We start from the raw sequence: 20,100 nt of genomic DNA, 5'->3' as shown, positions 1-20,100 counted from the left end.
TACGATAAAATTAAGATATTAGTTTTAATGTTTTTAAAATATTAGCAACTACTTTAACGTTTCGTTTTTTATGAAGCTGGAAGTTATATTTAAATTTTATCTATATAAACTGTCATCCAGCTTCATTTCAAGATATGGTTTTCTTCTTCAAAACAACTCTATCTTCTATTCTCTCTTGAGATTTATATTCTGTTGGGTAATTAAATGATACTACATCTCCTATAGCTTTAGTGTTTGTGAGTGCGCACAAAACCAAGCTGGCTGAGTAATCCTGTAGGTTGTGCGCCCAGTGACTATGTGCACCGAGAAATGTTCTCCGTAGGCGCGAAATCGGCTTTAAGGACAATGGGCCTTCCACGCCTCAGCTTCTGATAAGTATTAATATTTTTCTTTAATATTAATTTAATTAGTAAATATTTTTCCATCTATAATATTTCCAACAATCTTAAAGCCGATTCTACATGTCAAAATTGGCCATAAAAGGGAAATTTATGAATTACTAAAGCATCTGTCAAATTTAAACATCAGTGACATTACATCTAATGGAGGTCACTAAGTTGTAATACATTCTATTTTTCTTAAAATTGGAGTTTTAGAACAAGGTTTAATATGTGCACCTTAATTGTAGAAGTTTTTTAATTTCTAGGGACGAATGAATTATAATATCTTACTATGCCAAATAATTTAACTCTCCTGTATACTCACTAAATTGTTTTATATATTAGTAATACTTTGTTGTGTTTAAGCTTATTATAAAAAAATTAGATGATATTTGTAACACAATATTAGCATATTCTATCTTCTTAATTTAAAATTTATAAAGTCTAGTATCTGCATACATCTCTAGAAGAAAGTTTCAAATCTTATAAGATGCCTAAATTATTTATTTTATGATAACAAGTTTGTTTTATAATCTGTGAGCGGAAGTGTTCTGAATAATACTAAAGAAAAGGGAAAAAAAAACAAGCAAACAAAAAGACTTCAAACAATTGTTTTCTAGTTCACTATTGTTAGCACCAAAGAACTACATTTTTTATGCTGGAAGGGCAGCATAACAGGAGCTTTTGCAAAACCAATTTCCATATTGATGATGACTTGAGTCTCAAAGGAAAATCAATTTCTCATTTTCAGGTGAATATTAATAGTACATATTTATATTATATATATAAATTCTAATGCATTAAGATTGTAAGACACTATATTTGACAAAAATACCCTGGACTTTTTCATAATACCCATAATTGCACATGCCTACATATTAATAGCTGTTAAATTAGCACACCTTCTAAAATACCCAACCACTTATCATAGCAACCTACTAGACCTACACATCCTTGTTACATAACCATTTAATCCTAACTTTGTTTCCAATGAGATGCACCTCTCCCTGACCCCACTCAAAGTGGGAGCCTTGTGCACTAGGTACAGACTTTTTTGTTTTTTGTTTCCAATGAGATCATAAAATATGGAAATTGGAAAGGAATCCGCCGAATGATTTGAAGTTAGAATTTTATCTAGTTAGTAAGGGATGTCTTATGCGGCCTTCACTTATGTGTAAGGTACAAATATGTTGCATATTTATCAGGCCCTTTTTAAAAAAAAAAAAAAAAAAAAATTGCTATTATGAGGCAAATTCTCACACAAATTTATTATATCTAGTTGTGGGGGTATCCAATGTGATTTTTTTGGTATTCTTGTTCATTTATGAAAATGTGTGATGATACATAAGGCATAATACATGGAAGCAATGGTGTGGGAATGAAGTCACTTAGCCATAAAATGGCATGGAGAAATTAAAGTGTAAAGACATATAGGTGTGCAAATCATTTTTTTTTTTGTGGTGCATTATCCAAATGGATGATAGGCACATAGCCATAGTATTGGCTTTGGTTAGTATATTTGTCGACTAACCTGAACTAATTGAATAGTCATATTGGGCTATTATTAGTCTGATCACAAAAATGTAGGGGTACGTTATATCAATATGATCAAAATATGAGAATTGAGAAAAAGCTGTTGATTAATGATTTCCTTTAACTAAAGGACTAGCTAAAAAGCTATAACATAAGCTACTAATGAATGACAACCAAACCTATGTGATTGCAGATCCCATGAATTAGGTTCAATGGGTAATAACAAGTCATTGAGTAGTTTGGTGAGCACTATTATTTGTTTTGATCATTCCTACGGTGTTTTGAATGATGCATTGTAATGATTGTGAGGTTGAGTTTATCTCTTAATAAATCCATATCCTTTGTTGGGTGGTGTGTTAGTTGCAGTCACACACTTGATGGATTTACCTATGTGAGTGTGGAAGTGGGGACACTTCCTATGAAAGTTTACTAGGCTAAAACTTTCTAGAGCACTCATGAATATCTAGGCATGTTGCATGGCTTTTCTGTACCAACCCGCAGGAGTTTTGTGTCTAGAGATGTTATGTGAGTGATATGTTTATAGTGTTATGCTAAAAGAATTTGGTTTAACCAAGTTCTTGTAATTCATAACATATTATCTTTAAGTGCAATTCAAACCGAAAGGTATTGTCACCCAGTGCATTACATCTCGTAATTACCCAACGTTTTTTTTTTATCTTTCTTTGATTTTTTAATTTGAACCATGTGGGGGATTGTTGATATTTATGTTGAATGTTTCAAATTAAAAAAAGAACTATCTATTTAATAAATAATATATAGCAGTCCGTCAGTTTTATTTTATTTAAGTATTTGTTAAATTTAATATATTAGTTTTAACGTTTTCAAAAATATTAACTACTCTAGCGTTTTCTATTTATGATGTTGGAAGTTATATTTAATTTTATCTATATAAATTGTGATCCAGCTTCGTTGCAAGATACCGTTTTCTTCTTCAAAACAACTCTATCTTCTATTCTCTCTTGAGATTTATATTCTGTTAGGTAATTAAATGACACTACATCTCCTATGGCTTTGGTGTTTGTGAGTGCACACAAAACCAAGCCAGCTGAGTAATCCCGGAGGTCGTGCGTGCAGTGACTATATGCACTGAGAAATGTTCTCCGTAGGCGCGAAATCGACTTTAAGGACAGTGATCCTTCCACGCTTCAGTTTCTTATAAATATTAGTATTTTTATTTAATATTAATTTTATTAGTAAATATTTTTCCTTCTATAATATTTCCAACAAGGACTGCCTGGGCTCTTTTGATGCCCACCCATTGTGATCTAGGCTGTACTTAAAAATAAAATAATCTTTCTCCTTAACGACTCTCTCGTCTATAAATCTCCTCAGCTATTTACCTAGCAGGACCTTGTTGACAAGCGTGAGAGATTTGAGACCCTGGCGGATTGGTTGCTGAACGACTTCCCCATTTAACTAAGTTGAACTTAACAATCTCCCCTATACTTCCTGAAAGAAATATTTTCTGATTCTCTTCCAATTTTTTGGCCACAAAGCAGAGAATGGGGAACAAGAACATGAAGTATATACTAGGAGGTTGATAAGGGTGCTTTTGATGAGAGTGAGCCTACCACCAAGAGGTAATTATGCTTCCATCCAGCCAATGCTTCTTTTTTTTTTCAGATCTTTCAACAATAGTTTCCCAAGTCCATGTCCCTTGAACTTTGCACCAAGAGAGAGACCAAGCTTGTTCAAAGGAAAGGTCTGTAGCTTGCAAGATATGATACTGGCCAAGAAATTGCCATGAAGTTCACATTCACTATGGGGACAAGTTCGCTCTTTTTCAAATTGACTTCCAATCCAGAAACTGCTTCAAAGTGAAGAAGTATCTTAGATTAAGAATTTGTTGAGCCTCCACCTCATACAAGATCATTGAATCATCTGAGAAGAGGAACTGAGGAATGTCCAGCTCCCTACCGTTTCCTTCTGCCATCAGCCCTTTTAAGGGTCTTATTCTTGTAGCATTTGCGAAAGAGGCTGATAACCTCTATGGCAATGATGAAAAGCAAAGGATATATGGGGGTTGGGAGGGGCTTCTCCTGGAGCTTTATCACCATTATAATTTTTCAGAGCACAAAGACTTTCTGCCTTGCTAAAAGAATGTTCCAGCCATTGGGCGTGTAGAGGTGAAGATTCTGCAGAAACTGATTTCGTGAACCTGTGGTTTCCAAGTAGAATGTTCGGAGTAAAGGGTTTAATAGAAGTTCTTACTTGCAAAATACCTTGTTTAATGTTCCACCTTCATCTAATATTTCACCATTAATTGTGCAATGGAAGGATTTGGTGCTATAATCCACAACCCCTCCCCCCCACCTTTTTATTCATAAGGCCCTGGACAAATGCCATTAGGTGGGGCTGGGTATATGAATCCTTTTTCCCCATGGCAGTATCCTTTGACAAATGTGAGGGCTGCTAAATCCTTACTATCTCATTCTAAGTTTTTCTAGGTCTATCCCTACCCCTTGTACTTCCATTAATATTAACTAGCTCACTCCTCAATGACACATTATTTGGCTTTTGTATGTGCCCAAATCATCTAAACCGTCCTCCCTTATCTTATCATCTTTAGGTACCAACTCATCATGAATATATTCATTCCTTAATTTATCTTTTAGAGTTATATGGCATTATGCAACTTAGCATTCTAATTTTGAAAAACTTTTTGGATATTCTACTCATTAGTTGCCCAACATTTTGATCCATATACCATAGCATAAATGGTCTTGTAGCCATCTTATAGAACTTCCCTTTTAATTTTGAGGATATTTTAGCATCACACAACACGCTTGAAGAACCTCTCCATTTTACGCAATTTGCTTTAATTCTATATTATCACCTTCTTGACTTCACTTTACATAATAGATCCAAATATCGAATTCTACTAGTTCTATTAATTTCTTGGTCATCAACTTTAATCTTTTCTCCAGTATTCCTCCTATCATGAATAAAATTACATTTCATATTTTTATCTTATTTCTACTTATCTTCAAACCTCAAGATTCTAAATATTTTCCCGTTCTGGCTTAGATTTTGCTCCACCTCTAGTTTCATCAATTAAAACAATTTGCAAACAACAAAATCCATTGAACCTCATTTTGGATAACCCTAGTAAGTTTATCCACCACTTATGCAAAAGGGGCTAAAAGGAGGCATTTGATGTACACCTATTAGGATTGTTAATTCCCTGGACTCTTAACTTTGAGTGATTACACTAGTCATTACTTTCGAATGATTGTGTAAAATAGAAGACCTAACTTCAATGATAGGTCTCTCCCTCTATTTATAATGTATGTCAAGTATAATACCAATGAGCATAATACCCCTTCTAACTTACACTTTTTAACATAACTCTTAACTTATAATAATAATAATGCTAAATGACTAAATAACCACCAACACTCTCCCTCAAGTTGGAGCATATATATCGTATGCTTCTAGCTTGTTACAAATGAATTTCACATGAGCACTTCCCAAGGCTTTAGTGAATAAATCAGCTAGCTGAGACTCATACTTCACATAAGTGGTTGTAATGAGCTTCTGTACAACTTTCTCCCGAATAAAGTGGCAATCAACTTCAATGTGCTTTGTTCACTCATGGAAGATTGGGTTGGAGACAATATGAATAGCAGCTTGATTATTGCACATTAACTCCATAGGCTAAGAATGTGGAAAACCTAGTTCTTTCAACATGTTCTTCAACTAAATAAGTTCACATATAGTGTGCACTATAGCCCTAACTCTAACTCAACACTTGACCTGGCCACCACAATTTGTTTCCTACTATTCCTAGACACCAAATTACCACCGAGTGGATCTTCGGTCGGAAGGCCACCCGACCCAATTTGCATCTGTATATCTCTGAATATGAGTGTGGCCCCGATCTTGATATTAGAGACCTCTCCCTTGTGCACCTTTGAGATATCGTAAAATGCAAATTGTTGCATCCCAGTGACTCGTTCTTTGGGAATTGATAAATTGCTCTCAACATTTGTTGCAACGGATATATCTTGTCGAGTGATTGTAAGATAATTCAACTTTCCAACAAGTCTCCGGTACCATCCTGGGTTAGGCAATAAATCACTCATATTTGACAGTAACTTACTATTGGGATCCATGGGTATATCAATTGATTTGGATTCTAACTTGCCCCGTCTCATAAAAAAGATCAAGAACATACTTCCTCTATGATAATACAGTTCACGTACGAGATATGGGTATTTCTATAATCAAGAAATACTTCAATGGTTCCAAATTCTTTGTTTGAAATTTAGTTTGCAGGAAATGCCTTTAGGCTTTGAATACCTTGATCATCATCACCGTTAATCACAATATCATCCACATATACTATAAGCAGAATCCTTCCTGATGGAGTATGACGATAAAATATAGAATGATCTACTATACACTTTTGAAGGTCAAACTCAAGTATTACGACATTGAAGCGACCAAACCATGCCCTTGAAGACTATTTTAAAGCATATAGTGACTTCTTTAGCTGATACACTAAGCCTAACTCCACCCGAGCAACAAACCCACGTGGTTGCTTTATATAGACCTCCTCAAGGTAACTATGTAGTAAAGCATTCTTCAAGTCTAATTGGTGTAGAGGCCTGTGATAGGTGGTGGCTAAGGAGATGTACAAATGTATTGAGGCAAGTTTGGCTATAGTGGAGAACGTGTTTGAATAGTCTAGGCCATACACTTGAGTATATCCCTTAGCAACAAGGAGGGCCTTCAATCGAGCCAAGGAACCATCTGGATTGACCTTCATAGTGCACACCCAACAACAACTAACCATAGGCTTCTTAGGAGGAAGACGTACCAAGCCCTAAGTATCATCATGCCATAAACCACACATCTCTTCTATCATTGCATTCCTCCACCTAGAATGGAATAGAGCTTCAGAAATAGATTTTGGAAGAGCAATAGTAGACAAAGTACTCACAAAATAGTAATATGAGGGTAGCAAGAAATCATAACAAACTAAATTAGAGATTGGATGTTGGGTATAACTATGTTTACCTTTTTGAATACCAATGGGCCGATCAACATCTTGGGAAATATGATCATCTGATGAAGGAACTAAAGGCATAGAAGTGAAAGTTAGAGGAGGCTCTCCTCCCTTGAGACTGTGTTTATACCTACAAATTGGGATGATCCAAGCAATAAGAAGGGTTCAAAATGGATGAAGATGTTGGAGGATTGGGCATAGATATTAAGTTAGGATCTAGAAGACAAGGTAAAGGAAGGGACTTATTAAGGTCAATAGAGCTCAAGGAATTAGAGTAGTATGGTGTAGGCTCAAAAAAGGTGACATGAGTAGAGACAAAGAATCAATATAAAGTAGCGCTATAACATCGATATTTTACTTTTGAGTATAGGAATACCCTAGAAAAATGCATTTGATAGTGTGAGGATCCAACTTATCCGTTCCTAGATTTAATTGATGGACAAATGACATAAAACCAAATATACGAGGAGGAAGGGAGAACAAAGGAGCCTTAGGGAAGATAATTGAATATGAGATTTTATTACCAAGGTCAAAGGATGGCATTTTATTCATGAGATAGCAATCAGTGAGCACGACATCACTCCAAAAAACTTTGAGGACATCCATTTGATACAATAGGGTACGAGTGACTTCAAGAATATGCTGGTTTGTTGTTCTACAACTCCATTTTGTTGTGGGGTGTGGGCACAAGATGATTGATGGATCATACCATGATTAGTCATATAGGGGTATTGAATTGGGTACTAAAGTACTCCTTAGCATTAACACTACGAAGTATCTTGACTGGCATATCAAATTGAGTCTTTACTTGAGAACAGAAGGCACAAAATATATTAAACAACTCAAAATGATCTTTCATTTAATACAACCAAGTCATCCTGGAGTAGTCATCGACAAATGTAACAAAGTACCGAAGCCCCAATTTTGACATGACACGACTTGGGAAGCAAAGGGAACATGATCATGCTTTTCCAACTAACAAGACTCATACTCAAGACTAGACATAGAACTCAAGGTAGGAACTATTTGTTTTAATTTGTTCGAGGACTGATGGGCAAAACGACAATGGATTTGAAGCGGTGTAGCAATGATTGTGCAGGTAATGGGAGAAGAGAGCGACTCAAAGTAGTAGAGTCTGCGAGCCTCACGTTCCGTGCCAATTGTCTTGTCTTTAGAACCTGAATAATCACAGAATCATGAAAGGAGGTAACAAAGCAATTTAGTGCCTTTCTAAGCTTACTATCGGGCATAAGATTGGAAGGGGATTTAGGAATGTATAAAATAGATGAAAGAGAGATGGAGTACGCTTTACTGTTCCTACCCCTTTTAACTGTAGTTATGGACCCATTAGCAAGGGTAACTTTAGGTAGAACGTCTGAAGTACACAGTGAACAACATCCTCTTGGAATTCATGGATACCATCCCAACACACAACGTTCAACAACCGGAGCAAATGACAATCACACAATGAAAAAAAAAGATAAAAACAAATCAAGATCACAACAATACCACTGTTTCAGGCCTCAATGAACTCTATAATTATTGACCAACAACTTTAGGCATTAGGAAGCAGTCATTCCTATAATGTCGCACATGAGCAACTAAAAAAGGTGATATCTTTGGACAAAAAAGATGACAAACAACTTGGTATTATGGTGTGTAGTTGCCAGAGGTGCAAGATGGAATGAGGCACAAAGGGTATTTGGAGCCGAGGCATGAAGTTCGAGGTAAAGGCGCGTGCCTCATGAAGGTGAGAGGCACAATTATTAAAATTGTGTATAGTGCCTATTTGGTGGGTAATTGATATATGAACACATCTAATAGTATTATAATTTAAAAATGCCATATTCAATACCAAAATTGGAAATTTAATGAAATTGCTAGTCCGAAGGCCAAAAGCATCAACATAGATCAACATCAAAAGAAAAGAGTACAATAAAAGATTTCAAAGTCCAAAATCTAAAATTTCTCCTCAATCATCAGTCATCACTCATCATCAACTAAGTTTGCCAAGATATCATCATCTTCGTCTTCATCATTAGAATTTTCTTCTCCAGCATCTTTTTCCTTTTTTGTCTCATCTGCACTATCCACTTGGATCTCATCCTCATCTACAAGTTCTAACATTGTAATTCGGCCCCTAGCACTGCTAGATGAAGCTCTTCCTGTAGAAGATGATGACATAATTGCACTTTTTCTTGATCTAGTGTGATGCGGGGGGTTATTTACTCTACAACTCTAGCAACAGAACTTTAGTCAAAAAATCATCTTCAAACACAAGTTCATCATCCTCATCGGAATCACCATCCATCCTACCAATCAACCACTCATTACTATCATCAATGTCCTTTAGAAGGATGGATCAATGGTGTTATGCTTGTTTTATCGACACCTCAAAGTTCGATTATATTTCATAAATACCAAATCATTCAAGCCTTGCTGGGCTAGTCTATTTCTCTTTTTGCTATGAAGTTGCAAAAAGTTTAAAGTAATATAGTAAATAATGATTCAAAAAAGCAGTAGACTGGTAGTTCATGCTCTTTAATCCACGATGTCCTAATGACTTACATGTTGGAAATGCTCCAATTTCTTTTGCAACCAGTAGCACTACATGTGAGGCTAAGGATTTTTCACAGCAAATTTTTGCAAGTTTGGAGCCGATGATCCATATGACATCCACCATTGCGCTGTTATAAAATAAATTTTAATTGAATACCTACTAGCTAAATAGCAAAAGTAATTTTAGATAGAAAGAGGTAGTAAAAATGCCACTTTACCCGGTGCTTTTAGCTTCCTTTGTCTCACTGCCAAATCAATTCCAAAGAGGCTACTAGTGCTAGTGTTATTTTCCAACTCATGTAAATCTTTATCTTTCACGTCAAGTGCTGGTACCAACCTTGCAGTACATTTGTACAAACTTGCCATGATTTCTTCATCTTGCGAAATGTGGGGGTTTGAATTTTTCTATTCCGAGTTCAAGTAGTGTGCAGCTGCATGCAAAGGTTGATGGAGTTGGCATCCCCACCTCGTATCAATAATTTCAAATGCCTCCTTGAATTTATCCTCTCTCATCGAAAGCCTTAGTTATGGCTTCCTTAGCTCTATCCATTGCTTGATAAATGTATCCCATTGCAGGTTTCTTTTCCTCATCAACCAAATGGAGTACATGGACAAGTGGGTCTATCAATTTAGGAGCATAGACAATGGTATTCCAAAAGGTAGACGTCAAAACAATACTAGCTTCTCTTTTTCCAGATGCCTCCTTTGCCCATTTAGTAGTATTCCGATCTTCAAAAGTAAATATCTTCCGCAAGTTGTTCTTTTGAAGGTGGATCAAACAAAGAGTGATGAAGGCAGTTGCAAATCTTGTAATTGCAAGCCTTAGTAACTCCTTCCCTTCAGGGAACTGTCTCATCAAGTTCACCACACCAACACGACTATAAATATAACCATTCAAAAATATTTCCTTTTCAAAGTTGTATGAATTGAATGCATCTTCCCAATATCCTCCAATATTAAATTGAGGCAATATGCAGCACATGGTGTCCAATATATAAATGTGGCCTCTTTGCTTCCAACAATTTGGCTGTTCAAAAATCAAGGCGTGAAGACATTAAAATATTAAAATAAACGATATATACGCTATATAATGTAGTTCTAGAAATAAGTTCTTACCTATCACAACATAGTTTGAAGCATTATCAGTTACTACTTGAATCACATTTGATTCTCCAATTTCCTCCACTATCTCATCAAGTAATTTGTATAGTCTATTTGCATTGATGACAATATTAGAAGCATCAATAGACTTGAAGAGCAGTGATCCCCTTGGAAAGTTCACTAAGAAGTTTATTATGTCCTTATTAGCAGCTGAATCTCTCCAACCATCAGCCATAATTGAGCATCCATATTTTGCCAATTCCTCCTTATGGACCTTCACATTCTACTAACTTCCTGCTTTAGGAAAGGAACTCCCACTTCATGATAGCTAAGCGACTTTATTCCAGGATCAGATTGCCCAATCAATTCAAGTGCCATTGCAAATCTGTCCAAATGTACAACATTAAATGGTATTCCAACATCATACATCCACCTAGCAAAATCTGCCATTGCCTTTTGTCTTAATTCTTTCTTGCTCGCCTTATTTATTGATGTTTGCTTCATCTTTCCTTCTTCCCTAGTTTGAACCGTTTTCTTTGGATCAGGAATAAAAACAAGTCTATACCTTTTATTTTGGTTTCTTCAAGGTGGATTGGTATGTACTTCGACTTTGACCTTGACTTCCACTTCCACTTCCACTACTAAGCACTCTCTTGCCACGAGAGTCAATTTTATGAACTTCATCCTCTTCATCTTCACCGTAACGATCTATGCCATCAAAGTCGGGTAATAACTCATTTTCCTCCTCCTCTATATCTTTCTTCAACATATACTCCTTAATCTCTTCATGTACATGAGCAGGGCACTTAGAGAATTTTTTTACATTTCCAAATCCTTTGACAATATGTTGTTTTTGCCCGAAATATTTCTCCCTTTGTGATTTTGCCATAAAAATTGCAAGTCATTTTTTTTTTATCACCCAAATGTGCATACTTCCATGCAGGATCTTTCTTTGCAGAGACAGAGTTTCCATTTCCATAATCCATTTAAGATTTAAGACCTGTTATCCTAAATGCAAAAGCAATGTATAATATATTTCAGAAAAATGTATAGTTTTTATACTATATTTCCAAAAAAATTACAAAACAACAGCTAAATTCAGTAAAAAAAAAAATGTTATATGTTAGTTATAAATATAATATTATGAGAAGAAGTAGCAGGTAGCAGGCAAAGAAGAAGAAGAAGAAGAAGAAGAAGAAGGCTCCTGTTGGTGTCATGCTGCTTCAAAGAAGAATCAAAGAAGAAGGGTTCACGAAGGCTCCTGTTGGTGTCATGCTGCTTCAAAGAAGAAGGGTTCACGAAGGCTCGAAGGCAAACTCACGAAGCTCTTGCTGGTAAGATGAACTCATGAAGGGCTCTTGCTAGTGTTGTGCTGCTTCGAAGGGTCAAAGGAAAAGGTTCAAAGGCTTGAAGACGAACTCACGAAGCTCCTGTTGGTTCGAAGGCTCGAAGATGAACTCACGAAGGACTCTTGTTGGTGTCATGCTGCTTCGAAGGGTGAAAGAAGAAGGGTTCATGAAGACTCGAAGGCGAACTTACGAAGCCATTGCTAGTAAGATGAACTCACGAAGGACTCCTGCTAGTGTTGTGTTGCTTTGAAGGGTCAAAGGAAAAGGGTTTCGGCTGGTTTCGTGCTAGTTTGAAGGGTTGAAGATGAATCCTGTTGGTTCGAGTATGACGACTCACAAAGGCTCGAAGGTGAACTCATGAAGCTCCTGCTGGTTCAAAGGCTCGAAGAAGAACTCATGAAGCTCTTGCTGGTTTGAAGGCTCGAAGACGAACTCACGAAGGGCTCCTGTTGGTGTCATGCTGCTTCAAAGGGTAAAAAAAAGAAGGGTTTCGGTTGGTTTCGTGCTGGTTTGAAGGGTTGCAAATGAATCCTGTTGGTTCAAGTAGAAGGCTTGAAGACTAAGGGCTAGGAAAGTAGTGCTGGTTTGAGTCGGCCCTTAGGCGAACCCACGAACCTTCTGCTGGTTTGAAAGAAGAAGAAGACTCACAAAGCTCTTGGAAGACGAACTCATAAAGGGTGAAGAAGAAACTGACGACTCACGAAGGCTCGAAGGTGAACTCATGAAGCTCCTAGAAGATGAACTCACAAAGGGTGCTAGTGTCATGCTGCTTCAAAGAGTCAAAGAAGAAGGGTTTTGGCTGGTTTCGTGCTTGTTTGAAGGGTTGCAGATGAATCTTGTTGGTTCGAGTAGAAGGCTAGAAGACAAGGGCTAAGGTAGTAGGGCTGGTTTGAGTCGAAGGTTTGATTGTTGGTTTTGGCTATATTTCTTTATTAATAGGCTAATAGCCTAAAAAACCTCAAGGCGCGCCCCACTGCGCCTAGCGCATTAGTGTGCCCACTTGCGCCTCTTAAAGGTCGCCTTGCCTCATAGGCGAACTCACGAAGCTCTTGCTGGTTCGAAGGCTCTAAGACGAACTCACAAAGGGCCTCTATTGGTGTTGTGCTGCTTCGAAGGGTCAAAGAAGAAGGGTTTCGACTTGTTTCGTGCTGGTTTGAATGGTTGTAGTTGAATCCTGTTGGTTCGAGTTGAAGGCTCGAAGACGAAGGCCTAGGGCAGTAGGGCTGGTTTAAGTTGAAGGCTCAATTTCTGGTTTTGGCTACATTTCTTTATTAATAGGCTAATAGCTTCAAAAATCTCAAGGCACGCCTTATTGCGCCTCTTAAAGGTCGCCTCGCCTCAACAGTAATGAGGCGCTAGCTTTGTCATCCCACTGCACCTCGCACCTAGGCGCACTTTTGACTACTATGCTATGGTGTGAGGAAGGATTCAAGACATTTGGGAGGAAATCAGAGCAAAATGGCTGCTAAAAAAAGTTTCGTGCGCTGGCATGTGGGGTCGGCGCTGTTGGCTTTCCGCTGGCACATTGGGCCATGTGGAGGATCCTTTGGCTATGAAATTTTGAGGGCTGGCAGATCAGCAGGTTCTGTGGTTTGCTATGTGGTTAGTTTTTCAAAATATGAGGTATTTCTTGAAGTATTGAATAGGACAGCAACATCCAAGATTTTTCTGGCGACTGCAACTCTTTCCGATAGCTGCTGAAGCTGCTCCTGTACTTCAGTGATGCAGGTGACCCTTTTACTGCAGTAGGTCGTGGTTTATGATGTTTAGGGTTCGATTTAGCAGTGGCCATGCAATTATGGTTTAGGCTAGATCTTGCTTTGATACCATGTTGAATAATTGGGTAAAATAGAAGACTTAACTTCAATGATAGGTCTCTCCCTCTATTTATAATATATGTCAAGTACAATCCTGATGACCATAATACCCTTACTAACTCACACTTATTAACATAACTCTTAACACACAATAAAGTGATCAGATGTAGACCTAGGGAGACGATTTCGAGTAACCTTGGAAAATACTCCTTCCAGCCCATCAACATTAAAAATTTGTCAATTCTTGATAAAAGAGGGTGTTTCTTGAGTTGGCCAAGTAAAATGACCCCAAGAGGAAGGTCAATAAAAGCATTCATGTGAAGGAAGTCCCTAAAATCTTTCATGCTTTCATTCTCCAGTGTTTCCCATTCCTTGCATGAGGGAAGAGCATCAAGTTGAAATCTGTGCCAATAACCCAAGGACCATCACATTTTGTTCCGACTTCATAGAGCTCATTCCAGAAATGTCTGGATGGCCCTTCATCTGCTCTGCATACACCAGTAAAAAGCTAGAAAAAACTGTCATTGAACTTCCTGAAGAGACATGACACTGTGAGGGCTTCAGTTGTGTGCTCAACTGGTTTCACTATGTCATCCTTCCAAACAACCAGGTTCCCTTTAGCACTGCCATTGGCCTTGAGGTAAGTCCATCAATTATTGTTGTCCCCAAATACTGGCGATGAGGCTTTTATCAAGAGTATCCAACTAGTTTCCTGCAGATAGAAGTTAGTGAGGGACTTCTTGTGGTTGGGGGTAGGTGGTTTTTTTCGGGATCATTTGGTAAGTTGGGAAGTGGTGGGTAGGTCTAAACTTGGTGTCTAAAAGCACAAATTTTCTGGTTAAATGGCTTTAGTGGTTTCCGTTAGAGAATTCTTCCTTGTTGCATATAGTTGTTAAAAGTATGGATTAGATTCGAATGGGCGGGATACTAATTTGAGATTGAGATGTTTTTCGGAGAGTCTATGGAAAGCTATCTCTCAGTTATCCCCTCTTCATTCCCCATATTTAACTCTTGGTGGGAAGGGGTAGTAATATCTGTTTTTTGGAAAGATCCTTTGTTGGGGAATGTAGAATTTCCACTTCTTTTGCACGCCCCTTTTGCTTGAGCTCAGTATAGGATGGTTCGATTTCTTCTTTTGTTGTTGATCCAGGTGGTGTTTTGCCTTCTTGGGATTCCATTTTTGTAGGTCGTTGAACAATAGGGAGATGGTAGAGCTAGCCTCTTTGCTACTCTTGTTGGATAACTACCATTTTTCTTTAGAGGAGGATAGTTGGTCTTGGTATTTGGGTTTTATTCTTGCAAATATTTTTGTAATTTTCTGACTGGGTCTAATTTATCTTTTCCTCTCTATAGATCCATTTGGAAGGCCAAAGTCCCCTTTAAAATCAAGGCATTTATTTGGTTGGTTGCACTTGATAGAATTATACCAATGATTCGCTGTAGGTCAGGAGACCTTTGAAGGCTCTATCTCTAGATGTTCGTGTTCTTTGTTTGAACTGTTCAGAATTTGCATCGCATTTGTTTATATATTGTGATTATGCTTCAAGAGAATGGAATAAGCCAATTGGAGGACTTTTTGGTGGTGTCTTTTGTTGGTTTGGCAGGAAAAGGAAAGGGCAGCGTGTTTGAAATGTGCTTTCCTTTTAGTATTTTGTGGGTTGTGGATGGAGCGTAATGCGTGTATTTTTCTAGGGAAGAATTTATCGCATTTGCTGATTTGGGAAAAGATGCATTATTTGGCTTCCCTTTGGTGTGTGAGGTGGAGGAATTTCAAGGAGGTGAGTGTTTCTGATACTCGGGGCGACATGTGTTGGATTGTTAGTTCGTGCTGGTTTTATCGTTAATTTTTTTTTTTTGAGTTTTTATGATTTTTTTCTTTGTTATTTTATTTGGATTTTTCCAGACTCTGTTAAGGAGATGTCTTATTCTCCTGGCTGTATATTCTTAATCTATTAATGAATCCTTCTTTACTATATAAAAAAATTACTTCCTTTCCATTCTTTCAAGAGTCACTTCACTACAGACGTTTTTGCTTTGTCAATGAGATTCCTGACATAATGGCTGCTTGAGATCCGCCAGGCCCTAATACAGGTGAGAAAGAATTTGAGAACCGAATGCTAGTTGTCTGCCCTTGGCCAAGCAGGCTGTAAGGTTCTCATATACTTTTGAAGACTTTGATAAAGGTGGGACAAAAGATAAACTCACATAACCAATGTAGGAAGAAGGCCATGTGCTCATTTTCGGTCACCAATGCCTCACCTGTACCATTATGCATGGCTAGTAAATCTGAGTAGAATAGTTAGCTGTTGGTGAGTCTATATTCATTGAAGGAACCAGGATAGACATGCTTCCTATCCATGTGGCTGAACTCCATACATAATGGCTAGGTCAAGGAGGTTGCAAATGAGTTGGTTGAAGTAGAACATGAATGTGTTAGAGCTTGAGAACTAGAATGACCCAGCTTTTCCAATTAATTCCTCATTAATAACCAAGTTTGAGTAATTTTTTAATCAACTTAATTATCTTTGATGCCCTCAACTGCTCACCTTACACTTTCTGCACTGTGTTCATCCAGGCAATGTTGTCTTTTGGAGTGCTCATTGATGGACCAATAGGCAATTTCATCTTCTAGACGGTCATACCTAGCCTGGAATACTCAACCAGCGAGTGATGTCTTTTCTATCTTGTAATTTCACTATACCGAATAAGAGGTAACTGTGAATATAGCGTCTAGATCAAAGCTTCCATCTTGGGTGATTGAGAGACAGTGATCCTCACTATCAGGGCTATGACCCATGAACTTAGCTGGATGTTCCTCAATAGAGATTCCGTCAATGGTGATAGTGAATAGTAGAATGGCGGGTTTTCTTTCGCTAAGGTGTCTCTTCAAACTCTGAAGACAAAACAATTATATGTCATCCCCAAGACACTTTAGTGATGGGATAACATTATTGCTAGTCAGCTGTGGTACTGTCTTGTGTCAACATACATGTATGCATGTGCGAAGGATTTAATTGAAGTGACAACTCTCCATTTCTTAAATGAGTTGTGGTCTTTGGGGGCAATCCTGTAATGGAAATAATACAAGTGGAGATGGAGCAGTTATTTTGATGATTGGGGTCCAAATTGAAGGATAAGTGGCCAATTTGGACGAAGGGTCTTTGTGGAAGGCTTTGGCCAGCTATGTTCTGCCATGAAGGTATTTGGGGAAAATGAGTTATTGACCATTGTTTCCTATGATTTGGATTACAAGAACTGCCAGGTACACTTTGGGGGATGTGCAGCATGGTTGCTCAAGTGTGCTGCTGGGAGTAGCAGTCACTGGAATAAATTAAAAGCTCTGTGGAGCTTATCTTTGTAATGTTGTCTCGATCATTTAAGGAGTTCTTTCTAGATTCAAGGAGCGGACTCTAAATTGTAATAGTTACCACCCTTACGAAAAAAATAATATTAGTAGCCTTTTACCGAAAAACTTAAGCTATTAGATTGTGGGCCAACAATGTATATCAAGCTTTGACACTCCTACACATGTAGCCCATTTGCACATGGAGAGAGAAATAAACAGTGAATAATCCAATTATAGGGCATAAGATGATTTTTAACTACGATACAAGAAACGTGGACAAAAGGACTAGAACTCAAGACCTCTTGGCTACCATAGCTTTGATACTATGATAGATTACCACTTTACCTAGAAGCTTAAGCTTTTAGGTTGTGGGGCAACAATATAATCAAGCTTTAATAGGTTTTACGTCCAACTCCTTTAGAGTTCAACCATTCTTTTTAGTGTATAAAACTACTAATAAATACATGATTGAAGAATCCTTATGTGAGTGCTATGCTCTATTTTCCCTTTTCTTTTTTAGATGGTTTCCTTTATAGCTATGGGGCTATTTGTGTCACTGTCAAAAACTATAGAAACAAAAACTAGAAATAGAAACTAAAAACCAAAAATCAGAAACTTGTTTGGTTATTATTTATAAAAATAAAGCAAATTAAAAACTCAATTAAAAAGCTCTTTTTATCTTTAAATCAAATAATATTATAAAAATATGACTAAAATAATCAAATTTGCAAAATAATACTCATTTAAAGAATACTATAATAAAAATAAAACTTATTATAATTATTTTAATTAATTGTTATATTTTTAAAATTTAATTTATGATAAAAATCTTATTGGACATGATAATTGAAAAATAGTAAAAAAAAAATATTGTAATTGGCTTTATTATTATTTTTTTGAGAATTTAGTATATTTTTATTTTAGTTATATTTAAATTTATATGGTCATTTTATTTTACTTTTTAATTTAAAAGTGTATAAAATGAATGATTTAATTCAAATGATTTAATTCAAAAACTATTTCTGAATATTAAAATTTTTTGCAATAGGTTGCCAAAACAACTGAGAACCATAAAAAATTTGATTTTTAGTTTTTTTTTTTGCAAATAGTTGAAAATTGACAATAGAAACAGAAAATTGATAACATAAACAAATGCGTTTTTATAATTTATTTTTTTACTGTGTAGAAATAGAAATAGAAAATAGAAAACAACAATGACACTAAACAAGTCCTGTACATTTGATTGATTTTGGTTTTCATGAGACACCTAAGACCTCTGCATTGAGAGATGGGTAGTGACACTCTTTCATGAACTAGGTTTGCCTATGGGGATCTGCATTTCCATTCCCTCTTTAATTACTGGTATTGCAATTATTTGTTGCCTACTGCTTTGGAATGAGACTTTCTCAGCTTGGGATATGCTTTTTACGTGGATTCAGGGCGATGACTGCCTCACCTTACAACGCCAACCAGAAAAATCCTGAATGCAGCATGGGTGGTACGAGCATGATTTAGTCAGCAAGCTAGAGCTCTGAACTGCAGAAGGAGAAAGAGCCAAAGCAATCATCATACTCAGTGTGTAAGCAGGAGGGCTAGCATCAATCTTAATTTTTATTTTTAGTTCTCAGTTCATTTCTTTTTGAAAGGGTGGGCCTTGGATCAATGGTAAGGTTGTTCCTTTATGATCAGTTAGTCTCTGATTCAATTTCAAGGAAACAGCCCCTCTGCATAAAAGCAGGGGGACGCCCATTTTTAGTTCATTCCTTTTTTGCTCAGTTAAAGCCTCTGAGATACATGATTCTATGTAAATGTTGTTTTGATCAAGTCTTTTGGTCCAAAACACTGATACTGCTGTAATTTATTATTTGTTAATTTCTGTTCTATTGTAAGAAATGGATGACATTTTACGCATAAGTTTGTTTAATTCTTGAAAACAAATTATTAGCCATTACCACATGTTTGTTTCCTCTCTCTCAAAATGTTTGTTCTTATTGATGCTGATGATTCATTTCGATGAAAACAAAATTAAGGGAAAGATGTGTTTATTTTCCATTTCATCTTTTCAAAGGATAGCAGAAGGTAACTTGGTTCCTAGTTTTCCGACGTTTGTCTGTATACAATTTGATGGTCCTTTATCTGTTTAAAAATTGAAAAACGATGTGGTATTTTTGTAATTCTTTTAGAGAACTAGAAAATGAATGATAAGTTTCTACTACTAAACAGTCCCTAATTTTTGCTTAATAAAATTGATGTGCACAAGCTTTATTGAATAATTTGCATGTATTTAATTTGGTAAATGGTGCTTTATGGGAAATGCCTCACTCTTCGCCTTAAGCTTATTATTATTATTTGAAAATATTCTTTAGATTGAATATTTATATAGTGAGCATGGATTTAGCTCATTGTTTGGTAAATTGTTTGGAAGAATTTAGAGTTAATATTAGTGTCGTTTGATAGAATGTCTTAGAAGTTTAGATTTTATGTCTTGGATTTGGATAAAATGCGGCACAGAATTGTATTGTCCGTCCAAATGCATACAAATCTAAATCAAAGGTTCGAAGTCCTAAACATTAGTTGGGTTTTGGATTTGTATATGTATGGGTTTGGATGTAATTCAATATAAATTTATACTGTGTTTTATTAAAATTTGCACAAATCTAAAATTTTAAATTCAAATTCCCAAATGCAAGGTTGGAAATGGAAATGAGGTAGTGAGAAAGAATTTAATAGCTTTTAATTTCATAGAGGAAAATGCTTTATTGAGTGAATGGGTAAAAATAGATTCATGTAGTTGACCTTGTGTACTGAGACTAAAGCCTTGTTCTTGTTGTTGTTGTAGTATTGTAGTACAATGAAAAAATAAATGGCAACGCCATGTTATTTGAGTCCTTGGGAATTATTGATGATGTTCTAACAAAATGTGTGTTGACTAAAGGGAGCAAAATTTTAAAACAAACAAAATTAATCTAAAAAATGGTCTCTC

At 36.5% G+C, this 20,100-nt stretch overlaps 1 protein-coding gene across 4 annotated transcripts in view; it reads left to right on the top strand.

Moving 5' to 3' along the window:
* LOC131146106 (protein TIFY 6B-like) overlaps window positions 1-19,071 on the top strand; it is a 44,808-nt gene extending 25,737 nt beyond the window's left edge. For 2 of the 4 annotated variants that reach the window (XM_058095443.1, XM_058095445.1), the window contains exon 7: window positions 18,557-19,071. In XM_058095443.1, the coding sequence (XP_057951426.1) occupies window positions 18,557-18,632 (76 nt within the window). In that variant the 3' untranslated portion in view covers window positions 18,633-19,071. Of the gene's footprint in view, window positions 1-18,527 lie in introns of all 4 variants that reach the window. The other 2 variants (XM_058095444.1, XM_058095446.1) reach the window with 1 other exon arrangement.
* The last annotated feature ends 1,029 nt before the right edge of the window (window positions 19,072-20,100 follow it).

Source organism: Malania oleifera, chromosome 13 (assembly GCF_029873635.1).
Source record: "Malania oleifera isolate guangnan ecotype guangnan chromosome 13, ASM2987363v1, whole genome shotgun sequence".
NCBI lineage: Eukaryota > Viridiplantae > Streptophyta > Magnoliopsida > Santalales > Ximeniaceae > Malania > Malania oleifera.
The sequence above is the reverse complement of the archived record's forward strand: the minus strand, read 5'-3'. Positions and strand labels throughout refer to the sequence as shown.